Raw genomic sequence first — 22,651 nt, forward strand, 5'->3', positions numbered from 1 at the left:
GGGATTAACGCAACAGGAGGGTTAAATGGACTCTGTGAGGGCAGGCGGTCCAGGCATCTAGTAGATGAGCTGGATTGAGGCTGAGTCGCTGTACCTATAAAGTTAATTACAGCTCTCATTGTACAATAACCCTTACAATGCCCTGAACAGTAAACCATGTCTGTAACGCCCATGTTTGCAACACTTTATTTGTGTTTATTTTTGTTGTGACACAAAGAAAATGATCCAAAATCCAAATCCAACCCCGCCTCGCTTTGTTATTTCCAGAATGGCTCGAGTGAGAAGCGGGAGGTTCGTCAGTTCCAGTTCACGGCGTGGCCTGACCACGGAGTACCAGAGTACCCCACCCCCTTCCTCGCCTTCCTCCGCAGAGTTAAGACCTGCAACCCGCCTGACGCAGGACCCATCATCGCTCACTGCAGGTCAGTAGCAATGTTTGGTTGGATAATGTACTCTTTTGATGCTCTGGGATCCAACATGTTTTTACATTTTTATGTAACTGGATTTGTTGTGGCCAACTGGGACGGTTGAATGTGCCCCTGTGGTAAGCTGAATGCCAATAAAGTCAAATGAACCCTACACATGGAAGGTTTTTTCTCCGTTTTGCCCCGCCCATGGTATTCCTGTTTGTATGTCCATGAGCAAAGAAAATGAAGAACTCCTCCATGACTGCTATTATATATTACATAACGCACATTATACAAACACATGCTCTCTTTCATAATGGATCCCACATCCTTTCTTCCCTCCGTTGGTCACATCATCTTTCCTTTTAAGGCATCCCTTTTTTCTCTGCTTTTATTCTCTCTATCTTTGTCCTCATTTTTTTCCCCTCTCTGTGAAAAGCCTCACAGTAATCCCTTTCCATCTTTCGTGCTTCTCCCTTTTTGCTCCTTAGCCCATCCTCCCTTTACAAGTGATATTTCTCAAATGGCTTATTCAAATTGAAACCTTCCTCTTTGTCAAGATAAGAAGACTTCAGTGAGTCCAAAGCACTACCCAATAGAACTGAAATGTGACAGCTTGCTTTGCTCCGTCTCCTTCCCTGTCCTCTTGTTGTTCTGTGTGTCATTTTTTGTTTCTTCAGTATTCCTGCTCTTGCTTTCACTATCTTCTCCCACTCATTTATATAAAATGCAATGCCCAAGCAATCTACAAGCATTACTGGACATACATCATCTCTAATTCTTTCAATCCTTTATATATTTAAGCACTGATAATAGCTATACCTTACACACAAAGCACCTCAGAGGACTGGATCTAAAAGCAGGGGTGGAAATCTATGAAACAAACCCTTTAAAATCTATCATTTATATTTCTTCTCATTTCTTCCCCTCCTCTTGTAGTGCGGGTGTTGGCCGGACAGGTTGCTTTATTGTTATCGATGCCATGCTTGAACGTATCAAGCACGAGAAGACGGTCGACATTTACGGCCATGTGACGCTGATGCGCTCGCAGCGGAACTACATGGTGCAGACGGAGGATCAGTACAGCTTCATTCACGACGCTCTGCTGGAGGCGGTTGCCTGCGGCAACACTGAAGTGGCTGCCCGGAGCCTTTACTCCTACATCCAGAAGCTGGCCCAGGTGGAGAGCGGCGAGCACGTCACTGGCATGGAGCTTGAGTTCAAGGTACAGGAAACATGTACTTTATAACATTATGTCTATTTTTTAACTACATTTCTATAAGTGAAATACCAAGGTTTTATGACTTTTTCAGTATTAAGTGTATTTATTGTAACTATTATTGGTGTCTGACATGTAAATTACAGACATGTCGGATCACTGTCTGTATTAACCTTCACTCCATCCACTTACAGAACATAAAAATGATTGTAAAATTAGGCCAGTGTTATCTTTCTTTGCCTCACACTTTTTCATTTGTCATCGTTATTTGCGGTGTGCCTATTTGTTGCTTTTAATAATGGACTTTTGATTAGATTTGGTTCATTTTGTATACTAAAATATAGTGGTTCTGTGTTTTCTGGCAAGAAACTATGAATCTAAATGGGGAGACTGAGGGAAAGATTCAACAAAAAGGCCTTTCAGATGAGTGAAGATACAGTTTATAACAAATGTGTTTATCTCAGATAAACGTAGTAATGAGTTACATAAGAGGCAGGTTAGATGTTTCTTTCCGCTTGTTGCATACAAAGACAAAAGAAAAAAGGAGTGAACAATTTGTACAACACAGAAAGCGTAAAGATTACAAAAATATGAGATAAAGACACGTCTCCTGAAGTTGTCAGCTTCTTGTCAGCACCAGGTGTGAATAATATAGATTAAACAGCCTTATTTACATGGTAACTACTTGTCAATTTATGCTGTACATGCTCCCAAAGTAATAGGATCTCAGATGGTATAGAAAGCAAATCTCTTTTTCTTTTTCTTGAGCCTCACTTCAATGACTTAATCACTTAGATACACACCATTTGAATTATTATATATAAGCCCTTCAATGCTGGGTCCCAATGTTCATTTTAGAGGATTTGGAATAATATGCTTAAGAAAAGAAATTGGGTTTAATCTAGAATACACAAGATAAAGCATTTGGCTCGAACCAACATAGAATTAAGTTTAGTTTTGAGATAGAAAGCATGTACGCTTCCTTCGAGAAATACATGACAAAGTAGTAGGTGAGGAGAAACAGCCAGGTACAGTGTTTACATAGATCTCCATTAAAGATCTTAATCATGAGTGTATAAACTCAGACCAGCTCGGGTGTTTCATTCAGTATCTGCTGACCTTGAATTGCACACTTGCTCACTCTGAAATCATCCATCATCCCATTGCCATTCACCAACACAGCCCCCCCCCTCCCCCCCCCGTCCCGCAGTAATAACAGTACTGGTGTGTTACCTTTTTTTCCGTTGATGGAATCTCCATCGCCATCTGTAGCGGGGATAATGCTGAGCTGGCGTACAGAGTCAACTGGGGATTAATAGCATCCATGCTACATTCAGGATACAAACGATAGGTCTGGTGAAGACGGGTGGGGAAGCTTTGTAATTAATACTTGATGATGATAAATGGAGGGAGATGGCAGGGAAAGTGGAGGGAGGAATGTTTGGCTAATTAACAAAGGAACGAGTGTATGCTAACTTGGCACTTAGGAAGTGATTCGACCAAATGCTGCTCTATGGGGAAGGGTGGTAGAGCATTGTCATTCTCAGGTGGGAAACGGTGTCGCGCTGAGTTAAGCTGCGACTGGAGGGATTCACAGGAGTTCAGCACGGGGAATAAACAGAGGACAGGGACTTGCTGTGAAGTTGTCAGACTGCTGATTTCTGGCATATGTGTGTAAATAATACAGCTTTTTGCCGGGAAAGATTGTTGCACAGGAGAATTTAGTGAACATAACACACATGTAGGAAAAGTATACAGCAACATACTAATTATATCTCAAATGTATAAGCTATAAGTGGGCTACTGGATTCTATTAAAAGTCCTAGGAAAGGAATGAACTTCAGCAGCAGAGTTTTCAATTGGGATCGAAATGCAAACAACAAGACAAGAGAAGAGGAACTGTTCTCTTTTTTTTTTATATTGTGAAGCGACATTTCCAAAGCTCCTTTCTAGGGGTTGTGAGGTATTGTAGCTACATCATAAACATCATTAAACATTGATTGTTCAACTGTTTGTTAAGATTATGGCTCGGGCAGGTTGGGATTAGGAAAAACAAATTGCCCCGTTGTTGTTACGTAAAACCCAAAACGTAAATGTCCCTTTTGCTTCCTTACCATTCAAGTGCAGATATACTGTGATTTAAATAAGGAACTGGCAACCGTGACCAGCAGTAGGTGCTTCTCTGGCCTGATAGATGACAGGTTGCCAGGTTTGGCTCCGTTCCCTGCACCCTCTGGTGGTTGGTGGTGTAGTGGAGAGCCTCTTTAGAGCTGCCAGGCCACCTCGAGCCTGTCCAGGTGCCTTTGTGAAACACAGATCAAAGGGAGGACGGTAGCAAGGGATGAAGGGAAGCAGGGAGAAAAAAGGGCTGGACGGACTCCAAGTGGCCACTGACACGGAGATACTGGTGCTATAGGGGATTTAGAGCGAAAGAGAGGACAACGTTCTAATGGGAGAAATAGCAAATCGGTAAGTTCGGCTGTGTACACACTGAGAAATGTGGAGGTACACTTTGACTTTGGACGACAATTGAGAGACAAGGAAGTAAATCTGCACTCCTGCCTACCTTTTATTAGGGTCAATTTAACCCATCTCTCCTCTCTCATCTGATGCTGCTGGTGCCTACGATGCGCCAAGCTGTTTGCTGTTTGAAAGGGCCTCTAGACAATCTTATTAGGGTGTCTTCCATTTTCAGGCGAACGCTAACAAGCAAGCACACACACCCACACACGCATGCATGCTTCATTGAGACATTAAAGCCAAAAGGTGGCGATCTTATTCCCCCTGAACAGCAGCTCCCGCTGAGGTCCATGTGACGGCGACGATGTAGCAGTACAGCTTGTTTTTGATCATTATGCAGTGTGTGTGTTTCTGAAGTTCCCTTTTTTTAGTCTACGTTTTATGCTCACATACAGCTCTGCTCTTATCAAAGGCACTGGTGACCTACTTTTAGAAGAGTTTTTAGTTTCATACAGGCTTCATCCAGCGGCTTGTTGCTCTGGGTGTGTGGTATATCTTTCATTGTTGCTTTCTGACACTGCAAGACCCCATAAGTTACAAAACGTTTTTGAAATTGCTTAAATATATACTTAATAAACAATGTTCCTTTGAAGTGGTGTCATTATATGCAAAGCAGATTAGATTCATTACTTTCTGTCATTGATATACTCCCTTTATCTGTCTCAAACCTAACTTCCCTTCCTGCCATATCTCCCTTATCTCTCCACCTTTTATCATCTTCTCCTACTCTTCCTTACTCTTTCAACTCTTTTCATGTCTCTTCTTTGCTCTTTGTAACTACCTCCACCATACCTTTCTTTTCATCTTCTTCCTCCTCCATAACTTTCATGCCACACTTTCTATGTAACACTTTTTTTCTTTCTGTATTTTTCAACCTCACTTATTTCTGTGAATTCCTTTCCACCATTTCTTCATCTAATCCTCCGTCTTTCCTCTCCAGCGTTTGGCCAACTCCAAAGCCCACACGTCGCGCTTCATCAGTGCCAACCTTCCCTGTAACAAGTTCAAGAATCGGCTGGTGAACATCATGCCCTATGAGACCACGCGCGTCTGCCTTCAGCCAATCAGAGGCCTGGAAGGATCTGACTACATCAATTCCAGCTTCATCGATGGATACAGGTAGGAATAGGGGTGGGATGGCGGGAAACATGCCTGTTTTTATCCGTTGCCAGGAACATCTTTAATAATGCAAGACAAACATTTAAAATGCTCCTCTGAGGTTTAACTTAAAGATACAATTGTGAAGAGAACATACATAAGGGAAATCAGGATATGATTTAGATTTCAATGAAAGATACCTACTTGAAACTGCAAATGTAAATGCATTCCTATTGTTGTTTTCTAGATCCACATATAAAGTATAACTTGTTAACGCGAGCAAGTCACGAGTCACGAACATGATGCTGATGACGATGACCTAATCCTTTATTTTCAAGGAAAACGTACGCTAGAGGGGGTAGGACCAGAAAAGTTTGTTTAAGCTTTTTCTTGCCCCTGTTGAACATGACAGAGACTATTTGATTGAAATTATTATTTATTTTTTTAATGTTTGTTTTTTTCTCTTTGTTATAATTATTATTATAAGAAAAAAATACACGTATATATTATTATTATTGTTGTATGTTTTGTTTCTGACATGTTCAAAAAATTGTCTAAAAAATGTTTGCTATCACTCAAAAATGTTTTAAGTATCAGTTTTGTTCCAAGAAATTGGTACAAAGTAATTATACAAGCTGAACATAAATGATTTTGATATGCTTTTGCTGTATTCAGGCAACAGAAGGCATACATCGCCACGCAGGGCCCTCTGGCAGAGACTACAGAAGACTTCTGGAGAATGCTCTGGGAGAACAACTCTACTATCGTAGTCATGTTGACCAAACTGAGAGAGATGGGACGGGTAGGACATAACACAAATCATTTCCAAATATTTGTTGTTATGTTATTTCTCAACTTTTTTTATACAAGGAGTCAAAGGAAAAGGAAATGTAACAAATGCAATAATTAGTTGTCAAAATCTAAATTAACCAGAGTTTTTCTTCCCAATTGCTCAAACAGGAAAAGTGTCACCAGTACTGGCCCGCAGAGCGCTCTGCCAGGTACCAATACTTCGTGGTCGATCCCATGGCAGAATACAACATGCCCCAGTACATCCTCCGAGAGTTCAAGGTCACAGACGCAAGGGTAAGTCATACCTAACAGTGTTGGATTTTGAATGAGTGTTTATTCAGTAGGTTGCGATGTGGAAACAAGTCACACATTAAGATCATTATTATTATTTATTTATTTATTGAATTTTTTTTTTTTTGTGTATTATTTTCTTTTTTTGTACTTTGTTATAATTATTATTATGAGTGAGAAAAAACAAGAAAGAAAATGATATATATATATATATATATATATTATTATTATTATTATTGTTGTTGTATGTGTTTCCTGACATGTGGGGCGACTGTGGCTGTGAGGGANAATGATGCTTTTGGGATAAGGATAACCAAATAATTCTGAATAACCTCTCCTGAGAAAAAAGCATTATTTTGATATCAGGCAATTTGCAAATACAACATGGTCCCATTTAGAAGACAAACACCTGAATATTAGAGCCAATAATACATCATAACTGTATGACGGGGATCTATATAACTCATTACTGCCCATACATAGCATCATACATTATTTAAACAAATGAGATGGAAGAATTTGAAACACATGAATTAAACTATAATCCTCACAGACAATAAAATAAGCAAAGACAAAAGCGACACGGGGCCTCACGACTGTACGCCCGATATGTCTGGAAAATGACACATTTATATATATAAATATATTACCTTATTAGGGAAGTTGAATATAAATTTCAATATTATTACATTCTCAAACCCATAAGGGCACCACACTTTCAAAAATAAAAAAGTAGCAAGGAGGATTTTTCCTTCAAGAATAACTACAACTTATTAAACTTGAACACCAGAGATTGGTTAATTGGCTCTAATATTTAATTAGTAGAAATGCTGTAATGCGTGTAAATTAAATTTTCAAGCACACACAGGCCAAGTGTATAGATTGAATTCCTGATGAGTTCCACCGTCACAAGCTGTATTCGAAGAACATGATATCCTATTGTCATGAAGTAACATGTGGTTTCTCAATACATAGACCGCTGCTTATGAAGCATACATACAACATATGAGACATCGCTCTGTCAAGAATTATATTTGGACATTATAACTCAAAAGCAATTCTTATTACTCACTATATTACAGATTTCAGGTGGGTTCCACAAAATGTCTCCCAAATGAGACCTTGTTCCTGGAAGAAGCACCAAACAAGATCTACAAGGGACATCAATCCAAGCAGACATCCTCGTCACTCAGATTTAGGGACTATCCAAGAGGTCAGGAAGAGAACATAAATACATCGATCCAACCTTCAGCTAACGAGATGATCTTTCAGAGGAACGGGGGCTTTGCATAATTTGTCATCGATGCTCAGAAAAGATGAAAAACAGAAACAAAAGCATTAATGGTCCATAAACCTAGGAAGGGAAATGTGGTTTTCACAGCAACACTTTGGGGGGTTTATACTGGCTTTTAGATACTCTGACTTGTGTTACAAGCGCTCTGCTTGAACCAGGACAAAGTCGCCTCAATAAATCCAAAAAAATAATCGACAGTCTTCTCCTCGAATTTCGGAACAACCTCAAGTTATAAGCTGACATCAGAAGTTGCTGGGGACACCCAGAAGAAAGCTTACCGCTCTTGGATGAGGTCCAACTTGTAACGCTCCTTGTTGCAATTCAGCTTCCCCGCACCACTGTGGTTAACCTTAAATGCTCCTCTCAGTTTCCTGTTCACAAGCTCTAGCCCGGTACCTCAAGAGATTGCTCGTTCCAGCACGTCAGCCGTCTTGTGGTACTGCGAGGAGCAGTTATTCCTTTCTCTGTTCAAATGTCATTTCACCAAAGTCAAACAAAGAAAAGCCTGCACTTCTCTGCCGCTCTGGATTTATAGCTGCCTTCAAGCCAACTCCTCCTCGGAACCATCAATCGACAGCCACTGCTGGCAGAACTTCTTTCAGTATCAACTGGTCTGTACGTAGCCTATGGTGTCTTTAACGACCCTGCTTTGGAAGGTCTACCTTGTCCTAACCTCAAATGCCTGCAATTTTTAAAAGTTGTCTTTAGTATATTGTTTCCAGCAGTTCCACACTGGGACACTTAAAAAATCTGTCAATGTCAAACTCTCCTTGAACCTGGTGCCATATAAAAAGAATAGATATAATATTTTTTACTCGGAATACCTCTCCCACTAGCTAACTGCCTTCCCAATACTAACTATCTTGTCTCACCCTAGTCGTTCATGCATAGCCACGACAGGTGTTTTAAACACTTACCCAATGACCCGGTAAAGCCCCAGCGAAGCTGTTACTCACCAAGACAGCCACGGACGTGTACCGTGGGCGACTGTGGCTGTGAGGGAGTGTGGTCGTCTTTCAACCAGAAGGTTGTGGGTTCGATCCCAGCCCATGCAGTCAACATGTCGATGTATCCTTGGGCAAGATACTTAACCCTGAGTTGCTCCCGATGGCATGGCCAACGGTGTGTGAATGTGTGTGAATGTTAGGTCCTAGAGTAAGGTACACTGCTCTGTTTGAATGGGTGTGAATGGGTGAATGACATGTAGTATGTAAAGCGCTTTGAGGGGTCTTAAAGACTGGATAAAGCGCTATATAAGTACAGTCCATTTACATGTTCAATAAATTGACTAAAAAAAAGAAAAGAAAAAATCATCCGAAATTAAAGACAATCACAGTAATTACAGCATGAAACATTTGAAAAGGTCTATTGTTTGGTTTTATCGATGTACACAGTAACACACTTGACTGAATTGTTGTCTGCAAACATAATCATCCTTTGTAAATGTTAAGCTCCGTTATGAGTCCCTCAATTTGAAAGACCAAGGAGCTTTTTGGATTCTCGATCTTAGACTTTCAATTCAGGACCAGTGTTTGGTTAAAAACAATCATACAATATACACAGGCAAACTTTATCAGCAGGCTCAAAAGTCTAGAAGGAAACTAAATTATGCTATCATTTCCACAATTGCCCTTCACTGAAGTGTGAGAAATGTAGGAGACAAAGCAGGTTAAGGGAAAATAGGTCACATAAATATCACGAGTAGAACATATTTATTTCCTTAAAATTCCCTAAAATGGCTCAGATATGAGTTAGTTGGGTTCCCACACAAAACAAGATATCATGATAACTTAATGTTGAAAGTAACTTCATTCACAAAATAATGAGAGTTCATAACCAGCCTGACTTTCTTGATCTGAACTGCTAATAACCTACTGCAGTAATCTTTTCACCTCAGGATTTCTTATTTGGGATCCAATTAGGGCAGACAGTTTGAAGCAGCAGCAGCAGAAGTGAAGCGAGGAAAAAAAACCTGCTTCCTCTCTCTGTGCCAACAGGCTGACATATTCAATGACTTCCCGTGCGTTGTGGCAGCTAGTTAGCAGTCATCCTGTTGTAAAAAGTGAAACATATCATATCATTGCACACACACACACACACACACACACATATATACACACACACACACACACACACACATAACAACACAAACACACACAGAGACACACACACGCCATACATTTGAATACAAACGACACACACTTTTCACTGTGGAAATCAGAAAGAAATGCTGTTTAAGCTGGTATGCCATCACCCCCGCAACACACGCACACTTTTCTCTTTATACTTTATGCAGTGTGCAAAATATCTCTTTTAACAGGCTCACACACAAACACACACACTTACACAGGCTTAGTTCTCACAACATACCTTTTTCCATTTTCTACATTCGGACACATCCTTGTATTTCCTAAAATAATTTCCTTAACTTCAAGGACACATACATTGAGCTCACAGTTAAAACTCTGACAAATGCACATATGTGGCCTAATGCCCTGCCCAGTGCTGAAGTTATTCCGAGGATTCTTAAAGGAGGATAAAAAGCCAACAGACAGTCAAAGCTTATCATCTGAGTTAAGGAAACAAAGCAAAGATAGTAAAGAGATGGTATATGGAGGGTTAGGTCTCAGTAAAATATTAAGAAACACTGTTTATGTAACTTTGTGTGTGTGTGTGTGTGTGTGTGTGTGTGTGTGTGTGTGTGTGTGTGTGTGTGTGTGTGTGTGTGTGTGTGTGTGTGTGCATATGTATGTCCCATGGCCTGCGCAGTAATAGCATAGACTCCACGCTTCAACACTCACATCTAGCGAGCCAGTCACGTATTTAATCACATAATTTGTCACGCCGCGTGAGCCTTCAGGTTGTGTGTTAAATTTTCCTCCCTTTTTTTCTTTCTTCTTTCTTTCTTTCTTTAGCATGCTTGCTTTATTGTGTTGTTGTCTTTGCCCCTTTTTCACTTTTAATCCCCCTGCTGAGGCAAAATGTTTTTGAGATCAAAAACAAAGGCAACGAAAGAGAAGAAACATGCGATGCGTCATAAAACAGGGAAAGACACGAGACGTTGGACAAAGAGAGTCTGCACACGGAGATTAATTTATGAGAATCCAAATCACTGTATTTGTAGAGCCCAATAAATGTACAAGAAAATCATCTTGGCTGCACACCAACAGCTTAAATAGCAACACGGTGCATACGGCCGCGCGGGACAGCAGGACTTCCCACAGGAAGCACAAAGACTCAAAGGACAGATTAGGTAGACATCTGCATGCAGTATGCTTACATTAGAGGGGGGGGGGGTGGTTAGCTCGTGGCTAAAATGAATGAATTAGAACGTGGCAAACGCACCGTGACAACATGCATGATAAATCTAGAGCCTAAGCTACTTACATCAGCACCTACTTTTCTCAAGAAAATGTAGATCAAGAAAACTCTTTAGGTAAGCCATTGTTAGTTTTACAAGGTTATAATAATTAATCATTGTTTTAACCTTCTTTTACTGACACATTTTATTCTCCTATCCTGACATGATGTTATTTCTCACCTCAATTATCCATTAAGCTAGCTAGATGTAATGATACCTTATGAAACCTGAGTTTCAGTGTGGGCAGTATGTAGTCTTTAGTGGATTTAATTATTTTTCATAATAGAAGTACACCACTCCATTTGTGTCATAGTTACCTGATCAAACATCTACTGTATATGCGCAGACAGACACAACTGCTATAATAACATTTCATCTTGTAATATAACTATAAATGTAAACGGTTCTCTCTTGGGTGTTTCTATGTCCAGTATCAGAGGTATTGTGGAGATGTTAGCCCCTTACACACTGCTTAGCTTTCGACTACTATAAGGTTGTAGCGAATGAGATCCACATTGGTTGTTACTTTGCTCAATTCACTGGCTCTGTGAATAAACGTAATTTGTTAATCATTATCACACTACTTAAACAAGTGCTGATAATTTGCTTTAGGGGAAACATATTTCAGTTTTCCCAACAAAGTTATATCTGTTTCACACAGTTCACATTCTTGCATATATCATTGATTTGCTATTTAGACAAATTCCCCCTAAAGCTGATTTTAGATTTGTTTAATTCTACTAGCGGGATGACAATAAATAAAGGACAAACATATTCCTGTTTACTCACCAAATGAGTATTGATCAAATGAAGCCTTTTGCAAAGTGAACACATGAGAGGCAAATGTGTGAGAGCTTGTCTAAACACAAGCATAGGGTAGTGTGCAAAAAGGGAGAAATGAACACCTGGTTGTATTAATTGCTGGTGGCTTCAAGCAGACAGCAGCGCGTCTCAAAATCTCTGAAATTGCTTCTCTTTGCTTACTTTTGTAACAAATGTATTTACTCCAAACTACTTCTATAACAACTTTCTTTACAAGGACACAAATATCGACTGTGCATTCTCAAACTCCAAGATCAGCTCTCTCAAAATAAAGCAGATCAATTCACTTGTCCTATTGTGATGCCACCTCATTGTAAAAATGTATCTAAGGGTGTTTGTTTGCATTGGAAGCAAATGCAAGTGCACTGCCAACACAAGATTATAAGAATCAATATTAGATTAAATTGTTAAGATTGACATTTTGTCTAGCGGGTTTGTCAGCGTGTCAGGGTTTTTATTTTCAATTGTCAACGTCCAATCCCACCTCCTACTCCGGTAGTCCTCCGTTCTTCTTACCTCCATCAATCAGGTCGCTGCATCGATCGCATCGCAGGATTATCCTATTCAACATGATGTCTGGGAGAAGACGCTCGTCATGGCAGATACACTATTGATTAGCTTTAACCAGGACCTACTCGTGCCACACACACACACATGCACACAAACACGCACTTTGGTAGGGGAGAATATAGGGACAATAGGGTTGTAGGTAGAGGACACACGTTCCCCTTGTAGGGAGATGTTTGTACATGTATCCATATGTTATGTTACTCTTATAGAGAAAATAATCATCAGTTTACACTTTTAAAGATTCTTTAAAATTGTTATCAATTATCAATCTGCATTATGGTCATAAAATGATCCAAAGAGTGTAGAGTGTAAAAAAACATGAACAAAGGTCCTCTTTAACCCAAAAAAGCTTTCTTTACATATTTGTTCCTCGTGTCTCTGCCACCTATTCCTTGTTCATCTATCTCTGTATTCTATTCTCACATTGTTTTTCTCTATTTTTGCAGGATGGTCAGTCCAGGACAGTAAGGCAGTTCCAGTTTACTGATTGGCCGGAACAAGGCGTGCCCAAATCCGGAGAGGGATTCATTGATTTTATTGGCCAGGTGCATAAAACCAAGGAGCAGTTCGGACAGGATGGACCAATCTCTGTTCACTGCAGGTAACAAACTCACTGTCATGTTGCGCTATGTTTCTCTGCTTTTTATTAAAGTGACAACACACAAAAGGATAACACTTTTTTGAAAACATCATCAATTTGATTGATCACATACCATTTTCCAGGTATTGCAACAAGTAAGCTTCAAGGTAAACCCTACAGACACACTTTCCTTCTTGAAAGATATATAAGGCTTCAAATAGCAAGACTAGATTAAATCACATTTTAAGATGGTTATTGTTTTAGCAACGCAGCCCCTCCTGGGGGGGGCAGCTCTTACAGCATGGTCACATCCTCCTCACCTTTTTGCCTCCGCAGTACACTATCTCTGCTGCTCCACAGGCTCTGCTCCTCCATAATTGATAAGGCTGAAATGCGGCTTGGCATTTGCAAAAAGTAGGCACATGAAATGATACAGCCATTCTGTTTGATTTTTATGATAGCTCCGTGATGCATTTTTATCACATTGGCTGTAGCTTCCAAGGTAACCTTTATCATTAACTCAAGTACAAACCCATATTTGGAAGTGTTCAAAACCGGGGGCTTTCTCTTATTCATGTTAGACCTTCAGTAGGATCCATCCGGATTTGTTTTTACCTTTTGTTCCCTGGAGTTGGACATCTTTGATAGACTTGTTTTTGTATGCTTTACAAGACTGTTACAGAAAAGAAGGAAATGTCTATAATTCCTTGAACAAAAGCAGGTACGTGTATGATTCATAATTATACAGCGGTTTTGTCATCGTCTGGCATTCAGAAAAATCTTTTAGGATACAACAGTGTCTTTGAATGTGATCGTGTTGACAAAGGTGTGAACACACTGAATAATTTCCTTGCTGCCTCATAAACATGGCATACTTTGATGGCTGATCAGGTGTCACTATGTCTCTTCTTTTTGTATCACAAAGGCGCCATGACATCATCAAGCATAACCTCACCTCCCCTGTATTAAAAAGCACTGATGTCACCAGCTATGAATAGGCCCCCTGGGAGTTGTGAGATGTGACAGGGAAGCTCCAATAAGTTTGAGTTATTCCTCCCTTCTGTGAATCCTAACAGTTACTGGAGGGGGGGAGAGCCTGTTTTCAAGCAGAAAGGGTTTGTTATTGCAGGAAGAATTGCGGGACTGGAGGAACAAAATGACTGCAAGAGTCACATGACTAGGTTTTATTCAGCTGCCAAATGCACAGTTACGGCATCCTTCACACATCTCGTGAACTCTGTTCGATTTTCAGAGCACTATAAGAGGATTACCACACAATGTCTACAGCCCACAGTGGAGTAAATCATTAGAATGGCATGCTGTTAATCAGGTTCCTATGTCACCTGCAGCCATTTGAAATACTTGGTGGTCATTTTGTACTTTTTTTATATGTATATTTTTTATGAGTAGGTGTCACTTTGTCATTGAATTTCGGAAATGAGTTTCTCTTGAGTAGTGATGAAAAAAAAGAACTATGCTTTAGTTGGTTTCTTTGTCTGTTACTGCCATAGCCTGCTCCTCCCCCCTCCTCCTTCAGGCTTTTCATCTTCAGAGCTTATTTCTTCTTTTTCTCTTACTTTCGTCTTCTGTCACTGGTCTTTCCCGTCTCTCATCCCTCTGTCTTTTTTTTTAATCCTCTCCCTGGTTCTTCTCCTCCCCTCCATCTTTCCTTTCTCCCGGCTCTCCTCTCACACCCTCTGTTCTTCCACCTCCTCTACTCCCCTCCTCAGCCACTATCTAATAGACCCACATGCTTTTTGTCATTAATTGCCTGATTACTTCCTGTGAATGGGGACACCAAATCCTCTCAGTCTGCAGCGGCTCGGCAAGCCTTCAGATTTGGAGAGTCGATCTTCCTGGAGAGACACAGAGAGAGAGAGGAGCTCTGAGTGAGTTTAAGAGTCCATGTGACAAGCTGTGACCGACTCCCAGGAAGAGGCTTTGGGTGGGATGAGAGTTCCTGCGGTGTGGGGGTTGGAAGTGGGTGGGTGTGTGTGTGAAAAGGGCGGCCGTATGTTCTGCATGATTAGACTGAATAACTACTGTGTTCAGTATCACTTAGATTATATTTAAACAATGACTCATCTTTTGTCGTTCGTCTAGGATTGTCTCCTAACAGACACGCACTTGCAGGCATACCGTACGAAAACACACACACCAAAAGTGGCTGCTAGGAGCCATCACTTTCATTCTTCACACAACAAAATAGCATCGGAGGCTGGCAGAAGCCCAAATAAATCTGTTGTCATATCAATTATTGTTCCATTGGTGAAGTGGAAGTCATTTCACAGAAAAGCAGCTTAGAGAGGCAGCTCTCAAGTATTTCAGGATCTGAGTTAAGACTCAGTATTTCTGGAGAGCAGCAGAAGGCTGAGTTTCTCGACACATGGGAGGGGCTTAATGAGACAAAATGTTTGCTCGGTTGTTGTTGTGCCCAATTTGGAGTGCGTATGTGGGTCCATGAAGGCTCATAGTGTGTTCGACGAGAAGGTGGTCGCACATGAAAGTGGATTCACACATGCAGATTGCGTCCTTTCCATTGCTCGCCCTGCCGCAGGATTGTTGGCTAGCAAGGTTTAAAGAAGAAAAAGGCATAAAGTCTTATCTTATTGTGGAAAAAGGTATTTCGATTTCTCTGTCTGGACACACAAACTGGAAGCTTGAGGATAAAGTTGACTTTGACTTATCCTTGGTGTAAATAGAGTTTCAAAATGCTGCCAATTTACATCTTCAACATGCCTATTAAGTCACTTTGCCTTTTAATGTTTCTAGTGCTGGCGTGGGCAGGACTGGAGTCTTCATCACCCTCAGCATTGTCCTGGAGAGAATGCGCTATGAAGGCGTGGTTGATATCTTCCAGACAGTGAAGATGCTCCGGACACAGAGGCCAGCCATGGTCCAGACTGAGGTGAGAGGAAGTAACTGATCTCTCATTATCATAGCAAACTCTTTAAACCACTATTTTATTCTAATGCATTTCTCTTGTACGTGTGTGTTCTTCCCCTCCAGGATGAGTACCAATTCTGCTATCACGCAGCTCTGGAGTACTTAGGAAGCTTTGATCACTATGCAACGTAAAAGCCATCTCTACCCCCCAGAATCCTGTCGCCCCCACTCAACAGTCTCCTGAGCCATAGAAACTTTTGAAATTTGAAAAGATGACAGCAGACGACAACAACACCATAACTAATTCAGACACACTTGATCCTAATGTAGATTTTTAGAAGAGGCTGCCCAACCAACCAGTTGAGAATAATTCCAATTCGACTAAAGAAACCTTTTGTGAAGAATCAAGGAAAAATTGCCCATCATCAAGAAAAGGGAAATCGGAAGAAAAACCAGGCGCTGTGGCTCAAGCTGTGGGGAGGGATTTGATCAAAGTATCAGACTGCTTACCTTACCTCAAGTGTTTCAATGTGGAGGATATTGTAAACATTGGTGGACATTGCTCTGCTCAAAAATATTCAACGGTACCAAGCATCAGTTCAGAAGAAGAAGAAGGCAACAGCAAAAATCTATGAAAGGCAGATGGATGTAGCCAAGATGGGGTGACTTTCTCGTTTTTTTTTTTTTAGACATACCCGGGTGTAAAAATAGTATTTCTATCAGAACATTTTGTGAGTGACATCCAGAGAAAATACATATTGTGGTTGCCTGTGTGAACACAAATGGTTTTCCCAAAACTCTGTTAAGACAAAAAAATATAAACAGTGGAAATGTCACTAGCAATGAGAACATTCCCATTTAGCAACGGTCAACTTAACCATGAGTTTTTATACACTGTTAAAAACACTCAACTATTAAAGAATACATCAAATATCTGTGTTCTTAAGAGCTAGGAGTAGGCACTGTCAGGCGGTATGGGGAAGTAAGCAGCAACAAATACTGTAAAATCAGCTAGTTTCATGAATTGTGAATTTGTGTAAAACCAGTATCCCGCGCCAGGTAACCATAGTGATGTTCAAAAGAATCCCAGTGTATTTAAAAGTCCCCCAGGAGGCTCGTGTCTCAATCACCAGAGAACGCGGGGGGGCAGAACTCGGCTGTTGCTACACACTGTGGCTGGGTCACGGTGGGAGAAATGGCGAACGTGTCCCATGGTTTTTTTACAATCACTCCACTCTTTGGAACCATTGCCTCATGGGGCTTCAGTGTTCAAATCCACCATTTTGAACGAGAGATAAATCTGCTGGGCGAGAAGCTTTGGAACAAACAGAACAACCAAACAAAGATTGCCACAGATTCTGGGCTTTCTTTGTGTACAGTGACCAATGCTCATCATCAATATTTCAAACTTTTTTTGTCTTATGAGGAATTAACTTTTTCTGTCAGAACCAAACATGCTGCTTCTCTCGTGTATGCTGTAAGTGTGACTCTTGAGGGAGAGGAAACTGACGAACAAACGATGCCAGCTCTGCTAACCGCTAGCATCGAGGCGGCCATGCCTGAAAGCGCATCCACACGACAACATCGTCCACTGGTCTTTTCCACCTCTCCTTTTTCTTTCCCCCAGCCTCCTCTATAATCATCTATTTCATTGTACAAGACACTCAAGAGTGGCTGAGGCTTGTTGCAATTACACAGCTGTACGTTCATGTGGTTGACAAACAATTGGCCTTTAGTTCCAGTGTGTGTGTGTGTGTTTGGTAACAGGTGGATAAACAAAGTAGTTGCTTTGGTTTTGGTCCTCTGTTTTATAGACGATGTCTCTGTGGATGACACAGCCAGACCAGGCGGCCATGTTGGATCTCGATGCCATGATGTGATAATGAAATTCTTCGGTACAAGTTACTTGCACATCCCTAAAGAAAAGAAAAGAAAGTTGAAATGAAAACCCCAAAACAACTCCCTGTTGGATATGACGCACTAATGTATGTGTCTGATATAAAAAAATCAAGCTTTTGAGATCACCAGGTTATCATTTTGAAATCAGTGCTTTGGTACAGACGAGTGTACGGATTCTGTGGCGGTTTGTGATGGGGGTGCACAAAAACCAGAGCGATGGACAGAACTGTGTGTAATCTTTTCTTATTTCCAAAAAAGCCTTATTGTTAATGTAACATTATGAAAACATTACTGTTGTATTATGACGACTTATTTTACATTACATAGTAGACTCTTTATTTTCTTTTTTGTTTATTTTCATTTAGTTTTTTAACAGAGATGTTGTATTGCATTTGTTTAAATTAGCAGGAAAAGAAAAAAGCTTATTTGTTCATATTACGTTAAAAGACATTCTATTTTTTCACTGTAGGAATGTTAAGTATAACATGTCTGTGTGAACGTGTGCATATATGTATATATACTGCACACTCACACACATGCATATATATTTAAATGCAGAATATAAAGATATATCCAAACACTTAGTATTAATTACATTTTCCTCCTCATCATCTTTTTTTATACCAGTGCTCAAATTATGCATTTTATTATTTTGTTTGTGTGTTTTTTGTAATCTCAGAAACATTGTGCGTTTGATGAGGGAAAGGGGGGGGTGTCAATTGTTTGCCTGAATCCCCTGCCTCCACTCACCATGTTTCACTTCTACCCCCGGGTAGATCCTGTGCCGATGAGGATATGCCATTTTTAAACCTTATGGAGATTCTTTATTATCATTACCTTGTAGGCATTAATATTTTTTTTTTAAACTGTTGAACGACACCTTGGTCTACGAAATATCAAATCAATCAAAAGTTTCATAATTCAACTTTTGTTAGCTATATCAGCCTGACTTGACGTACTGTACCTTTTATGATCATGTACTACGACCCTCACAGATTTTAAGTAAATCCATTTATTTAAGTTCTTTCTCTGTTTTTACTTATTTTCCGACATACTGGCTCATTCATTTTGTTAGATATCCACTATGAACTAGAATATACCTGTAAATAAACAAATATATAGATTATATGTATTTGTATCATTTGACCCTCAAAACATCAAACTTTGAGTGGAAACAGAATCACAAAGATTGAGGTTCTGCTCATATACGACTTCCTGGTGTTTGTAAAGCCTGAAATGTTCTTTCTCCAGCCCTGCTCCCTGCTCTTTAATTACCACTCGCTTTATTTCTGCCTTTAATTTCCCATTCAAGCAGTTAAACCGGGAAACAAGCCAGCTCCAGTTCTCACACCTATAGCCTCAATGAGGGCACGCAATCAGCATCAGTGACCTGCTGGTATCATTTAGCCGAGGATGGGAAGTTAGTCCACTCGCTAGCCATTTGAAATGCTAATTGACCATCAATTCAAGGTCCTGTTACATTCTCATTCTCAATGTGGACATAAACGTCCTCCTGCCCAGGCATTAGCAAGGGTCTACTAGAGATAAGATGGACTTTTTCCTCTTTCCTTACAGCAACTGGAGAGGTTTTAAAATGATTCTGTTTAAATAATTAGAACTCTAAAGACTGAAAGTCTAACAAAAAGGGAACACAAAGATGTAGCTTCCACTAATAAGAGAAACAATGGACCCCCAAAGGTGTTTTTGCCTAAAAATCCTCAGAAGGTTCCCAGCTGTCCAACTGCCTAAAATGCCAAGGTGTTATCCATGAATATTTCATTGGCTGATGGACGAATGCAGCTGTGTTAAAGGCCATACATAGTTCAGTTGCAACATGACATGTTGATTTTTTTTTCACCTTAGATTATTTTTAAGCATTGTATAGAACCATGCTGTGTTTTTGTTTGGCCATATTTTATTGTGGGATGCAGAAAGAAACCAGGACTCAGTGAAACAGAGCAGTGCGATGCAACTAAGGGAAGACCAAGACAACCAAAAACTTGCTGCAAATTCTGATTTCCAGCACGTCACTTCTGAACAGTGGGAACCTTGAGATGTTTCATAATGAACTAAAAACCTGAAGTGAAGTCTTTTTGGAACCCTAAAGGACTGGTTCAAATGGCCCAAATGCCAAAACTGAAACCGTGGACCGGAAATCTTTGGAAGCTTGTGCAATGTGTTACTCTTTTGACTTCATGTAAAGATGCTAGACTTTTGAAAACCGACGCCAAATTTACTGGAATATGTCACCGAATATTTGGGGGAGGGGAGGGGACTAACAAAAAAAAAAACACTAACAAAAAATGACTTCAAAAAGAATAGAACATATACAGTACATACCGAAAAATGAAAAATAACCCAAATTCGGCTAAATAGATTTTCCTTTCTATGAGGGCCAAGAGCTATCACTTTCAAACTGTTACTTCTAACTGAAACAATAATTGGTTTAAAGCCACTGTGTATGTAGATATGTTGACTTTGTATTAAAGAAATGTTGTCTGAAAACCATTTGGCTGTGATTTGTGACTGATCAAGCATGATAAGGGATGATGCCATTCTTCTGCAATGTCTGTTTGTCGACGATCAGTGTGTATGTGCTAATAGCTGTAACATTTATTTAACTACAATATTTCAATGTTTCCATTATTTACTTAGTACATCCATCAGTACACTGGAAACTGAACTGAAAAAGCTGTGTTACAACAGCTCAGAGGACAAGTGGTGTCGCACACAGATGGCGCACTTCTGTTGATAGATGGCTTGATTATCTTCCTCCTATATTTGTCCACCGGCCTCTTCACAAGCATGTCCCGATGGGTCCCTAAGCCCCTCTTTAAGCTTGATAAATGTCACCTAGACACGCTGATATTGGTGTAGAGGTAAACCTTCACCTGGTGGCATGTGCTCTCTAATCTATCTTCAGATGTTTGAAACCATCAAAGTGTATGAAATGAAAATATTGGTTCCATAATTGAGTTTGCGTAACTTTTTATTACAGCTTGCAATGTGATGTAAGTAAAGGGAGAAAAGAAAATTAACAGAGTAAGAGGGTTACGACTTTTAAATGTCTCAATGTCATGTTTGGTTTTGCATGTTCACATTTTTTTTGAATGCATGCATGAGTTACTTTTTAATTGAAGTGCAACACAATTAAGAAAAAGGATTGATAAAATGTAAATAATACATTACATTACATTACGCAAGCTGTAACATGGAGTGGTTACTTGCTGTCCCTTTTCACACATTAATTTCAGGGTATGGAGGCTGTTAAATAAAGCATCTTCTTGGTTAACGCTTTGGGTATGCAGGCTTTGATTCGAAAAAAGTACAAACAGTACAACCTATTTCTGGAACCCACTAAACTCGTGTGTTTGTGTTTGTTACCTACGTCTTCTGTTGTGCCTTCTAAATACCCAGTAATTATTTCATTGGCACCCTACGTTTATACAGTTTAAAACTGTTACTTCATTTTTGTAATCTAAAGGGTTTTTCTAGCTTCAGATCTAAAGATTTAGACAAACAAATCCAGTCATAGACACTCTGGTGAAACATCTCAGTATTTCAACCTCTCTGCTTAGAACTCTCTGTTCATGAGTGTTACATTGACACGTGTGTGAGCTGCAGAAGATGTGCCAACGAGCTCATTGTCACCTGAAACCACAATCTGTGAAAAGTGAGTAGTGTGAAAATAAACTGAGCCACATGAGGATTGTCATTTATTAAAGGCAATAATATACGCAGGATGACACCCGTTTGGAGGATGATGTCACTAATTGTCTGCTCGGAAAGCTGTGTTTCAGTCCATTCTTTTCTAATAGTGGTGAGCCAGCCGACCGAGTGTGAGGGCAGAAGTGAATTAGGGCGGTGATTATGCAGTGATTCAGACAGCAGCTCATTAGGACCCAGCTAAGCAAGCAATCAACGAATCGATGTGACAGTGGACCCAAAAGCCACAGAAATGTGTAATAAATGGCAAAGCGATAAATTGGATTATCCACAGCGCCGTGGCCAAGCTCTTTCGGTCGCAAATGACAAATCAATCCAATCACGACGAAAAAAGCCAAAAGAACCAGAAACAAGGGCCTCGAGTTGCACCGGCCCCTGAGGTTGTCTGTCTGAGATGTGCATTGTTGAGGGTGGGATTTCTGCAGAGGTCATTTCTGTATGATATCCAGGCCTCTAAAATATTTATGCCAGACCATTAGGTGTTTATGACCCCCTTTTATAATAAGAGATTTACCGACATTTGAACTTCAGCCAGACTTGTGGAGGTGTCAGAGGGGTACCGCATGCCTACTGAGCAGCACTGCATTGAGATCTGGATGATGTAAATGAGAAGCCGAGGCACGATGATAAATAAATAAAATGCAGATACAGCAGGATCTCCTCTCACCACAGGGTATTCCAAGCACATGGGAGGGATTTACTCGACGGATAGATAGATAAATGGATATATAGATATATAGATAGATAGATAACTAATACAGGTAAAAGAAAATACAGCAGCTAAACATAAAAGTCTAACATTTATTTAGCATTTTTTTTCCAATTCCACTTCCAGAAGAGAAGCTGTTTTCTCAAAAGTCTTTGCTGCCCTCTGCAGGGTATTATATGCTTATTCATCATAGTGTTAAACACACTGCGGCCCTATTGCCGTTAAATTAAATTAGAGATGAATGTAGATGATGTATTGTGTTCTCCAGAGGCTCCAGATGCTAATTACATCAGTGTGAGATATGCTTAGTAATGCTGTCTATCAGCAACCTACACATCCGATGTAATACAGTACAGTAACCAACACATGGAACCTGTGCATTTAGACAAATACTTATGGATTCGACCCCAACAAATGAAGCGCCTATCTACAGTGTATAAATCATACACAGTTTTGAGAAGTATCTTATATGCTGCA

At 40.1% G+C, this 22,651-nt stretch overlaps 1 protein-coding gene across 1 annotated transcript; it reads left to right on the forward strand.

Annotated features, from left to right (window-relative positions):
* Positions 1–217: 217 nt before the first annotated feature.
* LOC104947374 (receptor-type tyrosine-protein phosphatase S-like) lies at positions 218–20,244 on the forward strand (the record flags this gene model as incomplete). Its single annotated transcript, XM_010773376.1, has 8 exons — positions 218–422; positions 1,347–1,632; positions 5,087–5,265; positions 5,920–6,046; positions 6,205–6,330; positions 12,821–12,975; positions 15,727–15,862; positions 15,964–20,244. Coding segments are annotated over 8 exons (1,283 nt in total), but the record flags the coding sequence as incomplete, so codon positions are not given.
* Positions 20,245–22,651: the final 2,407 nt, after the last annotated feature.

This window comes from Notothenia coriiceps, unplaced genomic scaffold, assembly GCF_000735185.1.
Source record: "Notothenia coriiceps isolate Sejong01 unplaced genomic scaffold, NC01 NC01_scaffold00012480, whole genome shotgun sequence".
NCBI classification, from domain to species: Eukaryota; Metazoa; Chordata; class Actinopteri; order Perciformes; family Nototheniidae; genus Notothenia; species Notothenia coriiceps.